Source organism: Sabethes cyaneus, chromosome 2 (assembly GCF_943734655.1).
Source record: "Sabethes cyaneus chromosome 2, idSabCyanKW18_F2, whole genome shotgun sequence".
Taxonomy (NCBI): domain Eukaryota; kingdom Metazoa; phylum Arthropoda; class Insecta; order Diptera; family Culicidae; genus Sabethes; species Sabethes cyaneus.
In genome coordinates, this window is record NC_071354.1 from 77551487 (window position 1) to 77567123 (window position 15637).

Sequence of the window (15637 nt, forward strand, 5' to 3'; positions counted from 1 at the left end):
AGTTTTAATTCAACCGATCAATCTGCGTATATTTTACACGAAAATTGATTTGATTCCAAAGTTGATCAACAATATTGCCGGATAAACAAAATTTCCCTGATTGAATTTCGAAATTCCCTGATATTCCCTGATTTCCCTGATCCAAAAATGAATTCCCTGATATTCCCTGATTTTCCAGGTTTTTCCAGGAAATCGACACCCTGTATACGTTTAGCATATTAGATTTTCAATAAAATGAACTTACGCCCTTTAAACATTCAAACTTGACTTACCAGCAGCTGTAAAGATCACGTAATGTTGTATCTGAAATGTGTACAGCATTTTCTACAGATTTTTTCGTGAACTGATGGTTTAGCACGTTGTTTGAAATGAGTTTTTCGGCGTTTTTACAATATTTTTAGTACTTACGGTACTTAAAAGGGCGTAACTCAAATTTCCACCGTAGGAGGATTTTGAAAATTTCACCAGAGATGCAGTATAACCTCACGAATCGACTGGTGAGGTCCGATTTCATGGAGCATTTTTTTGATAATAACGGTTTGGGGGAGCACCGTGTACTGGATACTATCACTTATTGTTCTTACAAAATGAAAATGAGCATTTACCCATACTCAGGCTCAGGCCCGTATGCAGAATGCACTCAGTGATAGTGTCTAGTATATATGTTACGTTACGTTAATTTGTTATGAAACAAACTATAAACGATAACGTTTTGTGATGAGGAGAGATAGGGCTTATAAATGAAGTGGAAAAGAAAGTTAGCGGCCATCTTGGATTTGGCCGCCATGTCGGATTTTATCAAAAAATCGCCGTTTTCGTCATGATTCCCTCAACCGATTTCAAATTTAAGACCACCATCGGAAAGCTGAGGAAAAATTCTATAAGGAACTATGTGAGCCTCCATGAAACCGGTCTGATAATTGCCTTCGAATCTTTGTGCTATCGATGACAGCCGACGTAACAGCGTCTAGAAGAGTACCTTGTAGGCGGCATTTACTAGCGTTATGCTGCGATAGTTGCAGCAGTCGAGCCGATCAATCCTTTTTTTAGATGGTACAAATCACTCCTCTTATCCGTTCTACGAGTAGCTCCTTCTCCTTTTCCCCAATCTTCGAAATAAACCAATGTAGCCGTTTTCAGCGTTTCTCGGCCATGTTCATAAAGCTCTGATACTAAGCGGTTTTTTCCGACGGCTTTGTTGGTCTTCAGCAACCCGATTTCACGTTTGACTTCATGTAGATCAGGGACCAGGCCATAACTGTCTTCTATGGGCACTCCTAGGTTAAGTTCCGGTCCAGCTCCTTCTGCAACTCCGCCGTTGAGGTATTCATCGAAGAACTGCTTCCACTTGTCGACTACTTCGCGCTCGTTTGTGATCAGATTTCCTGCCTCGTCGCTACACAGGTTTCTGTGTGTAGTCCTTATGAGCATGATTCACTTTCTCGTAAAATTTACGCGTGTCATTAGCTTGGAATAGCCGTTCTAACTCTACACTATAATCGTCCTTCTTCTGGCGTTTTTACTCTTCAGAAACGTGGTTAACTGGTTCCTTGTCCGTCGGTATTTGGTAAAGCTCTCCCTAGTGGCAATGCTCAGATAATTTTTCCAAGCCATTTTTTTTCTTTGCATCGCTTGTTGTCAGGCCAATCATATTGTGTGCTTCGGGCCATTTGACCTAGTGTTCTCTCCGATGACTGAATGTATTCATCCCAGCAGCCCAGGAAGCACCTAAATCCTCGAAAGACGGCAATGCCTCATCCAGTATTTGCTCGTAATTCTCGGCAAATTGCGGGTTATATAGCTTCGTAATGTTTACGTTCATTTAATTCTATCATTCAATCTAATTGATCCCAATGATCCTCGGGCGGGAAAAAGCCATCTTAATATTATCAAGAGGCATAAAAACAGTATAAAATGACATGAAAAATTACAAATAATATACTAGTTATATACAATTAAATTAAAACGTCTTGCACACTACATAAAACACCACTATGCCAGTTAAAAAATTTTGTCTTTAGCTTGTATTTGAAGGATCCAGTAGTTTCATGTAAGTTCTACGATCTCGCAAATTGTTCGTTGGAGCTTGGTGATTGGTTCGTTAGTGCCGCATTGGCTACTATGGAATGGTAAGTTGATTAAACTACGTTGACGCAACGGTCATTCGGGCATGTTGAACTGAAAACGTGAATTTTGCCTTTTAGAATTTTGTCTTCAAATGTGTCCTGGACAATTTTACGACGTATAAGCAGTGTGCTTAAATTAATGAGTTGACACCGATCTGGATACGAGGGCAAATCAGTGGTATCTCTCCAAGATAGCCGTTGTAAAGCAAACCGAACGAACCGCTTTTGTATTTGTAAATATAGATTTACAGTCATTCCTGTACTCTTGATATGGGCCCCAGATAATGTAAGCAGTTTCTAGGAGAGGTCTTACCAAAGTACAGTACAACGATCGAAGGCACAATGCATCACTGAACTCGTTACAAATCCCAGCTGGCAGTGTAGTTTCTGTACGATGATCGATCGATACATATCAAAAGTTAATTTCCAATGTAACGCCTAGGATTTTTACTTCATGAACTCTTGCCAAACAACTTTCTTCGATATAATAGTCGTGAAGCACTGGATTTTTGTTACACGTCAATGATATAGCGCAGTATTTCCCGACGCTCATGATGATACGGTCCCACTTGCACCTTTGAATGAAAACATATAGGATTTTCTGGAGCTAATGGCAATCTTCAGTGTGTTTAATAACGAGTAAAGATTTCAGGTGGTCAAAAAGGCTAGCGGCATGCAAAGGGAAGCAATTCTTCTTATTATTCGTATTACTTACGTATTTCAAAATATCTAGGGACCAAGATTATTGTCTTGCGATATCTCAGATATGTTCGTGAACGGCCGGGATTCAACATTTTCGAGCTTAACTCGAAGTGCTCGATCAGACAGATAAGATCGCAACCATTGGGTTAGGAACATGACGGTTCCGAGCTAAGAAGAAATCGCGATCGATTGTATCAAATGCTGCTTTTAAATTCGTATTGATAATATCAATCATTTGGTGGTTTTCCATGACGTTAAGGCATTTAAAGGTAAACTCTAGTAGATTTGTTTTATCCGGGCGATTGGCGTTGAAATCGTGCTGATTGAACGAACGCATACACTTAAAGAACAGGTAGTCATAGACAATCAGTTCTAACAAATCGGCGGCACCAGATAGTGACGTAATTTATTGATAGTTTGCTATGTTTCGCTTTTCGCCTATTTAGAATACACGGAACATGAAAGATTGTCTCCAAAGAGTAGGCAAAATTTCGCTACACAACAATTTGTTGAAAATCCCGGAACGCGGATTCGACAGCTCAGAACAACAGTTTTTCGAGATCAATCTGGGCCTGCTGTAAATGATGATTTAAGATTCTTCATGGATGCCACGACTGTGTCTTCTTTATAGTGAATAGTAAAAATTTCTCAATCTACATAGTCCTTCGGTACAAGCGTCGACGCTATTGCTGTTTTCAGTTGGGAGGGAGGTGCCGCTGGATCAAACACACTTCAAATCAAATGAGTGGCGAAGACATTGACTATGTCCACCGGAGAGGATGCAACCGTTTTCCTTAAGTTGTCTTCCGCCCGTGCCACGTATCTATGATAGCAAACTTTGTTATATTGTTGATACCTCCTACTAGCATCAACAAAGCTACGTTGGTTAATATTATTTCGACTACGGCGATATTTGCGGAAGGCGAAGTTTTTCATATATATTGCAAAAAACTTCAAAATACAAAACAGGGGTAGAATGCATCACAGCGGGATCGAACAGTTATAAAATATTTTAAATTTGTAGTACATCTTTTGTTTCGGATTATTTATTAAAAATGTAGCAATATTATGTATTGTATAGGGCTTTGAATTTGCCTTAAACCTAATTGTACATTGTTTAACTTACAATATTTCATCACACATCAGTTGGAGAAAAGTAGATGATTAAATTTTATTGCCAATTATGTTGAGATATGAACCCATTATATTCCAGCAAACAAGCGTATGTAACAAATGGCGTTTAACGCCTAGCTGGTCAAACTTGGTGCGTTTTGGTCACGGGTTTTGGCGTTTTGCCCCATATAATGATTTTGACTCTTGGCAAAAATCGCCAAAAATAACAAAAAATACTGGTTTTTGTTAAGAAATTTCACCAGGAGTAAGTGTAAAAAAGATCCCAAAGCCTTCTAGAAGTTGAAAAACGTGGAACAAACACGCCGTTGATCTGCAAAATGATGTTTTGCTTAAGCGGTGCATTCTGCATCACTTTACCCTAGTTGGTAGTGCCCCCGCTTTGGTTCGGACAGATTTTATGCAGAGCTATGATACTGACTTTGCGGGGTTCTAGTTGTTCGAACAGCACCCGATCGTCACTTGCGAAATTCAGCGATCTACAGTTCCAACTATCGAGTATACATTCGTCGTCCTTACCTAGGTTGTTGTCAAATATTCTGATCCAGATTTGCTTGAATGTTCCTAATAGTTCGGTTTAGGTTTAGGCAGGCTGCCTTACTACGAAACCGAGCCTCGTGTTGAGACTGCCATTTTACTTTAGTATCGAGACCCCAGGTTTCTGGGGTACAGCTGAAGTACAGCTGCTCACTTGGTAGAGGAATCTTCAAGCCATCAAGAGCCGCTCCGGATGTGAGAACAGATGCTCAAGGCTGAAAAGGCTTCCTCGTTGCTACACTCAGTGTTCGCATGAGTGCCTCGTTCTCTTTCCGTATACGACCTTTGTTTCCACCGGGGTTGATTACTCGATCTACGCTAGGGTTGCTCGCATTCCGGCTGATAGCACGAGAAGGTAGGAATAAGGGTACTAAGGATAACTGTGGGATTTATTTTATACCTACAGCAGCTATGTTGTACAGCTGATGCTATGCATTATCCAGCCGTTCACTAACCAATTATCACCAAACTATTAACACGACACTGCATATTTACGTGTAGATATTTTTTCAAGTATGGACTCAATTATAACCACCGTCGAACGCAAAATTCAGACTGATAAGTACCTATTTTCCAACTGAAGTTATGATGTCATTAGTATCAGATACCACCGTAATGACTAGATTTGCTTTTCCACCACCACCAAAATTCGTTCTATATGTAAATGATATGGCAGAACCCCTCTGTTTTCGGTTTATTCGTTTTCTACTACTCCTCGTTGCAGTGCAGTTCACCCCATCATTATCACATCGTTATTGTAGCAGGCACTTTTATTTAGGAAGGAAACATAAAACAATCATACTGAAGTGGATTTTTATAGCTGCATAAAGTAAAGCAAATTTATATTCGTAAATCTTTTTAATTTAATCCAAAGGTATTTCATATACATATTTAGTAAATAAAAACTTTAGAAATTGTGACACATATGACATACTGGCATATAGATCTAAATAGTCTTTTTTAATCAAAATTCTTAGTTTTAAATGCGAATTAGACAAATTGCAGCAAACCGGAAAGACTAAAATGTAAAGACTGTAAGCAAGCACTTACGATATGTTTTCGTGGTAACGGATAGAGTATCACCTTCTGCAGGAACTGCCGTCGAGTTTGACGGACCGCATCCCATAGCTGCAGCGCTGGAAAGTGTCCGAATATTTATACCAGATAATCTAACGGCGGTCGTACATCCAAATTATTGTCCACTGCTCCCCGAACGGTTAATGTCCAAGCAATAAAGATTACACCACTGAACACTTCTGCACCGGCGAAGGACATTTGTGTACCGTTTAGCAAGCAAGTTTCCTCCGGTGCAAGTCCTTGCTGGTCGAAATCCCACGGTCAACTGAAATAGTTTTTGTTTTCGTTGTTTACCGAGCAGCACAGGCAACAGCCCAGACCAGACCCGGTTGTCCGCTTCGAATTCCTTTGTCCGGTAGGGCAAGCGTTCAATTAGACCATAATGTTATCCGATGAAAAAATAATGAAATCCAACGTGCTGCTCTTCAATCATGCGCACCACCTGTCCGAAAAGGGCTGCGGTTGATTTGATGGAGAGCTAAACCTGCCGATTAAAGTGGCGAGATGTGAAATATATTTGCGCTAAGGAAAAGAGCTGTCGTGGGCGTAATGCTGCTACCGGCCGGTGGTAGCAATCAAATGCTAGGCACAGGAGCTGCCCGTGGCAGCAGTACTAGCCACGGTCAAAGTTCATTATCGGTCGAACTGATTGGTGGCGACCGACCGAACGAAGTTCGGCAGGATTTTTTGGTCGTTTGTTTTGGTTTTTTCTCCCTTGGCTCGAGGCGGTTAACCCCTCATTTAGTTTCTAGATCGTTAAAGTGTAGAACTATTCGTGTTTGAATAGTGATTGAATTGGTTATATATGTACTAATAATATTGGTTGAACGGAACTTTAACGGTTTCGGATTGGCCTTGTTTTGGTCGCAGTGAAGCGTTGATGTGGCGCCATCAATTATGCGCTGGGGAGTGTGTAGAAAATATATTATTCAGTGGCTAACGTGCCTTAGATTGGTCGATCGAAAGGGCTTGTAGGCAGTCACTGGCGTGCCTAGGCTGGGACACACTTGGGTAATTGCTACACCTTCTCTGTAAAATTTAAAGTCAAACAAAATAATTTCTGTAACCTGGGAGTTCAACCAGTAGTTTTGCGATACGTAAATTAATTCAATTTCAAGCCTACGCTCAATTTCAAGTCCAAATTGAACATTTATTTCAAGTCTAATTTTAAGTCTATCTTCAAGTCCAATTTAATACCATTTAATTGCCATTTCTATGTCTTATTTTTTAGGTAAGGGAAATCTCCAAAGAAAAGACGGAAAACTTTGTACTGTCACAGGGCAATTTTTAGAAATAATTTTATCTTGTTTGTCAGTTTCTAATCTTTTATCGATAAAATTTTTAAGACATTTTCTGTTCTGTTGGAAGAAAAATTCGGTTTTTCTAAATATTTACCTATTTCAAAAATTCGTATCTCATGAACCAAACAACCGTAGAAACCATGAAACAGAGCAAACCGTTTCTTATGAAAATGCTAGTAAATTTTCTTAACATATTCACAAATGGATTACCGACGTATCTGTAGGTAGACCCTCTCATTTTCAGAAAACAAACAAAACCAAAATGAGACAGAAGGAGAAAAAAACGGAAAAGAGCACAAAAGAAAACGTTAAAAACAGAACAAACTGGATCGAAAAAGAGGAAAATATGCGAAATGGAAATAGAATAGAAATAAAAAAGATACCGAACAAAACAAGAAAGAGAATGATGATAAACAAGGACAAAAAAGAGACAAAACGGGACAAAAAAGGAGAAAAAACCAGAATAGAAAAGAAGGAAAAGAACAGGAGATAATACGGGAGAAAGAAAACGGATAAACGATAACAGGAAAAGAGAAAAAATGGGATAGAAAAAGAAAAAACAGAGAGAAAAAAATAAGAAAACGGAAGAAACTAATGACGAGATGAAAAAGAAAAACAGACCGTGATAAAAAAAAGAGGAACAGTACTAATAAGAGAGAGAAAGGAACAGATGACAATGGAAATCGGGACAGAAAAGGATTTAAAAGGCGAAAAGAGACGGAAACCAGGACCAAAAAAACTGGGACCGAAAGTTACAAAAATTGACACGAAGATGGGGAAAATGAGGAAAACAAAAATGGCGAAAAGCGAAACAGGAAAAGAAGAGAAACGGAACAGAGAAGATGAGGCAACCGACTGATAGCCTAAAACGTGACAGAATGGGAAGAAAAACGGGACATAAAAGAGAGAAGAAGAAAAGAAGAAACCCGGGAGAGAAAAAGAGGAAAAATAAGGCAAAAAACGAAGAGACCGACTGAAAGAAAAAAAAACAAGGAAAAGGAGAGGAGAAAACGAAAAGGAAATGAAGCTAAACTGGACAGAAAAGGAAAAACTAAGCTAAACTAAACAAAAAAAACGAGAAAAACGGGATAGAAAAGATGGAAAAGAAAAGGAGAAAATATGGGAGTATGTAAACGGAGAAACAGAACAGAAAAAGAAGAAAGCAGAATTGAGAAAAAAAATAAATCCGCAGAAAAAAGGAAAAGAAAACAGAACGCGATAGAAAGGACGAAGAACGGGACTTAATAACAACGCAAAACGGAAAAGAAAAAAAACCGTATAGAAAGCGAAAAAAAAAAACGAGAAGAAAGCGGGTTCTAGAACGAGAAAAAAAGGAAGAAAAAGATTATAGAACGGAACAGAGGAAAAATAGGTGTCAGAAAAAGGGCGAAAATGAGATTGGAAAAGGGAGAGAAAAAGAGGAGTGGACGGAAAATAAAGAAAACTGGCATAAAACAAAACGTGACAGAATGAGTGGGAAAACGGAACATTAAAATAGGAAAAATTGAACACGAAACAATCAGAATAGAAAAACAGACAGCCTTGGTGCTACGTTTCGTTATCGAAATTTGACCTTCTGTTTTTATACGACAGATTTCGCAGCAAGCTGTTAGAATACAGGACAATTGCAGGGCCTACGATCCTATTGATTCCAACAGCCTCTCCCAGCCGAGATTCGAACCTACGACGACTGGCTTATTAGGCCAGCATCATACCTCGAGACCAACTGGGAGGCAAAAACAGAAAACAAAGGCAAAAAAACAAAGTCTGTCTGAAAGAAAAAGAAAACAAGGAAAAAGACAGGAAAACGAGTAAAAAATGAGAGGCAAAAAACGAAAAGATATCTGAGAGAAAATGACAGGATAGAAAACGAGAAAGTAAGGGAGAATAAACTGGACAGAAAAGGAGAAACAACAGAACAAACAAAGGAGGAAAAAGGAAAAAATATGGCACAAAGAAAATAAAGAACAGAAAAAGAGTAAAAATGGGACAGTAAAAGAAAAAAATAAAGAGAAAAAATAAAAAAACAACGTGATAAAAAGGAAGGATTGTAGGATATAATAAGAGGAAGAACGGAACAAATAAGAGGAAAAACAAACAAAGCGAAAAATGGGATAAAATATATAAAAAGTATATATAAATATAAATATATAAAAGACGAAACCGGGACCGAAAAAGAATCGGGACAGAAAGTGACAAAAAACAAGACAGGAAAAGACGAAAGTTGGGCTTGAAAACACGGAAAAACGGAAGAAAAAGACAACGAACAGAATATAAGAAAATCTGGACTCAAAAAAAGGGCGAAAACCGGGACCGGGGACCTTAAAAGGGATAGAGAAAAAGGAGGCTGCGGACAGAAAATCAAATATTAACTGGAAAATAAAATAAAAAAAGAAGAAATTAAAAGAAGAAATAGAAAACAAGAAAAATGAAAGACAAGAAAACGCGGAAGAAAAGGCTATTAAACTGGTCAGAAAACGAGAAACAACTGGACAAAAAAACTAACTAACTAACTTAACTAACGTGATAGAAAAGAGCAGAAAACAGAACAATAGAAAATACAGAAGAATGAAAATGGAGAAACGGGAAAGAAAAAAAAAGGAAAAATGGGACAGGAAAAGAAAAAATAAAGAGAAAAATATCAAAACACGATAAAAAAGGAGGAAAACAGGACATAAAAGGAAGAACTAAACAGACTACAACAAAAAAAAACGTGATAGAAAAGGGATTGAAAAATCAGGACCTCTGGAAAGGGCGAAAAACGGGACAAGAAAAGAAGTTAAAAGGGTTATTGAAAGAGAAGGCAGCGGACCGGAAATAAAATATGCGAAGAATCGAACAGACTCAGGAAACCGATGAAAAATGGGACAAGAAAAAAAGACAAAAGGACTGTTAAGAGGAGGCAGTCAAAAAACATGACAAAATGGGAGGGAAAACGGTACATAAAAAAGAAGAAAACGGGAGAGACAAATTTCCCTCGAGGCAAAAAACGAAAAGACTGACTGAAATAAAAAGAATACATACATAGAAAATGACAGAAGTAAACAAAAAAACGAGAAAGACAATGAGGCTAAACTGGACAGAAAAGAAGAACATAACAGGAAAAATATAACAAAAAAAAAAGACAAAAAAGCAATAGAAAAGGTGGAAAAGAAAAGGAGAGATTAGATTGAATTAGAGAAAAAATAAAAACGGAAGAAACAAGGATAAAACTGAAAAGAAAAACTGAAAAGGAGGATAGAAAGGACGCTATACGAGGAAGAATGGAACAGACAATGAAAAACGGGGTCAACGATTAGGATTTAAATAGTGAAAAAAGACAAAAACCGAGACAGAAAGTGACAAAAAATGAGTCAGGAAAAGACATAAAAAAGTCTTGGAAACGAGGAAAAACGATAGAAAAAAACGAAGAACGAGGAGTATCAGCACTCAGAAAAACGGCGAAAAACAGGACAACAAAAGAAGGAAATAGGACAGAGAAAGAGAAGACAGCGGACAGAAAAGAAAATAGAAACTGGTATGAAAAACAGAAAAACGAATTATAGAATGGGAGGAAAAATGGGACATAAAAAGAGGAAAAAAGTGGAAAAGAACAAAACGAAGGCGAAAAGGGGAGAAACGAGGCAAGAAAACGAATACGGAACAGAAAACAAGAGAAACCAAAAGGGGAAAAAAGAATAGCGAGAGGAAAAAGAAAACCGATAAAGGAAACGAGTTAAACGACAAAAAGCTCAAACAGAAAACAAAAAATAGGAGAAAAACCGTACTGAAGGAAATGGCAAAACAGAAAAGAAAAGTAGAGAAACGGGATCGGAGAAGTTAGGGAAAACAGGGAGCAAAGAACCGAAAAATTCTGTTGATAGCAAAAACGGAGCATAAAAAAAGAGTAACGGAATAGACGAAGATGAAAAAAGGAGAAGGAAAGCAGATAAAAAAGAGTTGGAAAAAGACAAAAACTGGAAACAAAGAAAAGGGTAAAAAGAGAAGAGAAAGGACAGAATATGGGAAAGAAAATAGCAAAAGCCAGTAAGAAACATAAGGGAAAACAAACTGAAAATCAGAAAAAATAGGATAGAAAACGAAAAGAAAATTAAAAATTAAACTGGAAACATGGGACAGAGAAAAGGAAAACAAGAGAAAAAGAGTAAAAACGGAAGGAAAGTGAGTACATACACTAAGAAAACAGATCAGAAATCTCTCCGGAATGGAACAAAAAGTGTAGAAACAGAACTGGAAAAGAAAAAAATAAAACAGGTAAGAGATAAAGACGAAAATGTCAATTCTTATTTCAAATTAAATTTCATGTTTAATTTCGTGTGTATGTCCGGTTTGAAATAAAACTTCAAGCTCAAATTAGTCCAAATGTAAGTCTAATGTAATGTCCAATGTCAAGTTCAATGTCTGATTAAGGGCCCAATTTAGAGTCGAGTTTAATTCCACTTTAAGGTTCAACTTTAAGTCAAATTTAAACACAGATTTTAATTCTAATTCCAATCTCAGATAAAATTTAAGTCTAATCTTAAATCCAATTCAAGCAAAAGCAAAACCAAAAGAAAAGCAAAGCCTTCGGCTTAAACGTCTTTTCTAAGACTTGAACCTTTTCAATCTACAGACTTCACAGCCGGCTATTAGGACAGCTACGGGGCTAGTGCAACAATCCTACTGACTCTATCTAGCACCGCCTAGTCGAGATTCGAATCCAGTTTCGAGTCAAATTTCAAATCCAATTTCAAGTCTAAATATACTCAAAAAAAAAATCTATGTTAAACTATATTTTATGACTAATTCCGAGTAAAATTGGCTGTCCAAATTACGCTAAATTTAAGTTCAATTTCAAATACAATTTCTCATTTAATAATACTGAAGTAAAGTTTCAAACCCAAATTAGCAGAAATTGAAGAATTATTTAATGTCTAATGTGCAGTCCGATTACAAGACCAATTTCAATTTTAGTTCTAAATCTAATTGGAGCCGAAAGTCCGCAGAAGTTTTGTAGTAAGTAATCATAGATTCGCCATCCTTCGATTACTCTGTTTTTTTTTTAGGTTAAAACATTCTTCTGAAAGGTCGGGTGCCCCATCTTTTGTCTATATCTGGGCACGCTAGTGCTTGCAGGGTTCATTAGAAGGTTTTCGACCAATCAATAACAGAATTTAAGCAGCAAATCCTGGCAGCCGACCATATAATTGTATGCCATCGTCGTTTGTTTGTTTGTCTGTAATCAAGAGAAAAAAGCAGCACACTTTGCCTGCAGTAATTTTATTCAATCGTTACTCACGTGACGTGCTAGAATAGATCTAGATGATAGAGATATTATCGGCGAATGCATGCAGGTGCCGACCGACCAGCGAACGCTTGTTGTATGGAATATGACGTGCATCGGCAAAAATGGCAACATGATAATGATAGCATCATAAAAATAGTACAGCATAGATTAAAAAATCAATAACTGTGCAATTACCTGCTTTTAGAATATGTGAGAATTTCCCGCATGTGATATTTTCAGTTTCAATACGATGTTTCAAAACGGTGAAAAAGATTATTTTTAATAAACTTTATTACGAACGCTTTTTTTTTAATTTTATTATAATAAATTACGAATACAAGGTAAATTATGCTAAATGTAAATTACAGCTCATTTGGCTGCTTCAATGGAGTAAAACTGGAAGGCAAGAAAGTGTATAGTAAAGTAGTCCATCGTAACAGAAGAAAACTAATGCCGCTACGTGGAGTTGGTCACCCATGACTTAAACCTAAACAGATGAAGTTTTGTTTTTTTTAGATTGCAGAATTAGCTAAAAATAAAGAACTTAACAAACTCGACTGCTGCGCTGTGTCAAACTTTAACCGCAGTCAATCGAGGGTGTTACATATATGTTGTAATAAAAAAACGGGCTTAACCTAAGGGAGTCAACTTCAAACTGGCAACAGCGGTAAAATCGTACTTTACAAAAGCTTCACTCGAGTCCTACGGGTTTGTGGTTGCTTGATCCGTGTTTCGTATATTTTTAATATCATCAAACATGGTTTACCACTAAGTTAATTTCCTACCAACTGTAAATGTATCGTTTTTGGCGCTTCTTGATTGTTATATTTATGTTTTTGAATTGCAATTTCATTTGTATTTGATGTGGAAAAAATGTATGGTCCTACGTCTTACAGCAAAACGTGCATTTGTTAGATAAATAAACTGTGTAGTCAATATTAAACGTAAGTGTTAGCTTAAACTATATTCCCGGGCTTCATTTTGGGATTGTTGATAAAACTTACGTTTGTAGATGGATTAGCAGTGAATTGATTAAGCCATTAGTGTTATTATCATCATTAATGAATGCAGTAGAAAATTGTTTGCTCCGGCAGTTTCGCGCAAAACCTTTCTTAACTTTCAAAATTAAGTTCATAATTTTAACAAAACAATCTAAGTATAAAAGCAAAATTACACATAACAAAAGCTGTGTCATTAAAAGAAATAACTTTCACTTTCAATCATTGACTTCCGTTTTGATGGTGATATCCTTCGACGATGATCCCGATCCTGATGGAGCTTTTCGTCTGGTCGCTGCGATGACATTGGATGATGACGATGCTGCTGCTGATGATGATGACGGCTGGGATCGGTTAGGCGTGGTGGTGGGGTTTGGTTTGGCATTTTTGGCATTGGTGGCACCGTTGGCGTTTTTCGAATCGGGCGACGACATCAGAGACATCAACGACAGCGGGATCGTTATGTACTGCTGGGCGCCCTCTGGAAAGGAAATGGAAGAAATATTTATGTCATTATGCTTGGTCTAATCGGCTGATGTCGATCGGGATTTGAATGTACCTAGGATTTTCAAAATTTGTTCTCAAGTGAATGAATTGGCTCACTTCATTTTATTTTTGATTCCGACATTTGACTATAACACCTACAGTAAATCAGAAAACGTAAAAGCGAAAAATCTAATTTACATCACTTTCATCACCCTTTCTTACAAGACAATTTTAAACAGCACAACAAGGCCATGGAATCGATCAAAGTGATGGTTTCGTTGCGTACTTTCCCAGACCGGTTTACTTTCAGGACATCATATCCAAAGCAGTTAGTCTCTTTGGAGTGACCAACCACACGTTTATAAGAGAACACCTCCAAGGATTTCTTACAAAATATCAAGAGAGAAGACTTTCTTCTTCTTTTTCTCGTAAGATATTGTCAAATGAGCCAGAAGGTGCTTCTGCAAGAGTGTTTTCTGGTAACATGACCAAAGATGGCATGTAATCAAGATCCGTTAAAATGTTTGGATTAAAGGCCGAAATCCCTGAGGCTTGAAAACCGGACTTTATGTAGAACTCAAGCGTGCTGCTAATAATGCCCGGCAAATCGGAGATCGTCATTGCTCTTCCCGAGTTAGCTAAAGTTTACGAGTCACATTCGCTATAGAATGCACGTTTGAACGGTTAGAAAACATTCGCATCGAATGGTTGCGAGCGATGAGAACAGTGGGGTGAAATGGTAAGAAGGTATATTCCATTCTCTACGCAAAAGCTTACCTCCATTTCGGCCTGTATAGCAGGCGAACGACGGTACAACGACTGCCAACTGGGTTTTACCTCCTCTCTTAGCATAATTTCAAGCTGCAACTATGACGTTCTGCCTAAACGATTTTCAGTCGCACACGGAAACATTTTAATCGCTTCCACCGACTCTTTCCGGTGTCGTCTTAGAGTGTTCGGGTAACTCCAGCGCCAGAATGTCCAATGTCTCATCGGGTCCCGATTGCTTCAATGCAGACAGTGTTGCGATCGACGATATGGCAATCGGTCCATTTTGCATGCTGCAGACGTTTGGTACGGTTGAGTCGGCAGTGGTAACTAATTCGCTCGAATCCATTTTCTCCACGAATCACAGGCTGGATACCGAACTGCTTCCAGAAGTCGTACCCCAGAAATAATTTCTGCGAAACCTGAGAGACAAGCGTTCGGAGTAGCTTTGTTACTCCCTGAAATCGAATAGGCAACGGAACGTATCTCAGGCTGTCGTGGACAGTATTATCAGCGGTAACTATTTTCAGGGGACTGATTTGAAGAGCTAATCCATTCCGTTTTGCAATATTCAATTATTTATTTAGTGTTTACAGTCTTCAGTTCAGTACAGACTATAGTATAAGCTTGAATTAATTATTGTGTTTTTAAACCTACTCTTACTGATATATTAATGTCAAACATGTGGTTTACTTTACTTGGTTTAGCTGTTTGAGGCGATAATTACAATACACAGTCCCCGTTAGTAGGTCGAAAATGAACAGCAGCGTTCCGACGTATGAAACCAAGGATGGCGTACGCTTTAGAGGTAGGTAATTATACTAATGGTCTCGTCAAACCTTATCTTGCTGTTGAGCGTAACACCAAGATCCTTGATAGAGCTGCAGAGATTTATGTTGTTTTCATGCATTTTGTATGCGAACTGACGCGGGTTACGAAGGCGGTAGAAAGCAATTATCGAATGTTGCATTTCGATAGATTCACTTTCATACCGTTTACGAGGCACCAATGCAGTAGGTTGGTTATGTCGCATTGCAAAGCATCGCAATCGACAGAGGATGTAATAGTTCGAAAGATTTTTAAGTCATCCACAAATAACAATTACTAATATCATTAACAAAAAGCACGAAAACTAATGGCCCTAGAATACTACCTTGGGGTACTCCAGATGGAATAGGAAAGCAATTCCTTGAACATTTACGGAAGCAGTCCGCTCATTCAAGTAAGAGTGTAGCCAGTTATCCA

General features: G+C 38.0%; 1 protein-coding gene across 1 annotated transcript in view; it reads right to left on the reverse strand.

The window, feature by feature from the left end:
• Positions 1-12575: 12575 nt before the first annotated feature.
• LOC128735096 (serum response factor homolog) overlaps positions 12576-15637 on the reverse strand; it is a 416200-nt gene continuing 413138 nt past the window's right edge. The window contains exon 4 of the mRNA XM_053829584.1: positions 12576-13619. Coding sequence (XP_053685559.1) covers positions 13357-13619 — 263 coding nt within the window. The 3' untranslated portion in view covers positions 12576-13356. The remainder of the gene's footprint in view (positions 13620-15637) is intronic.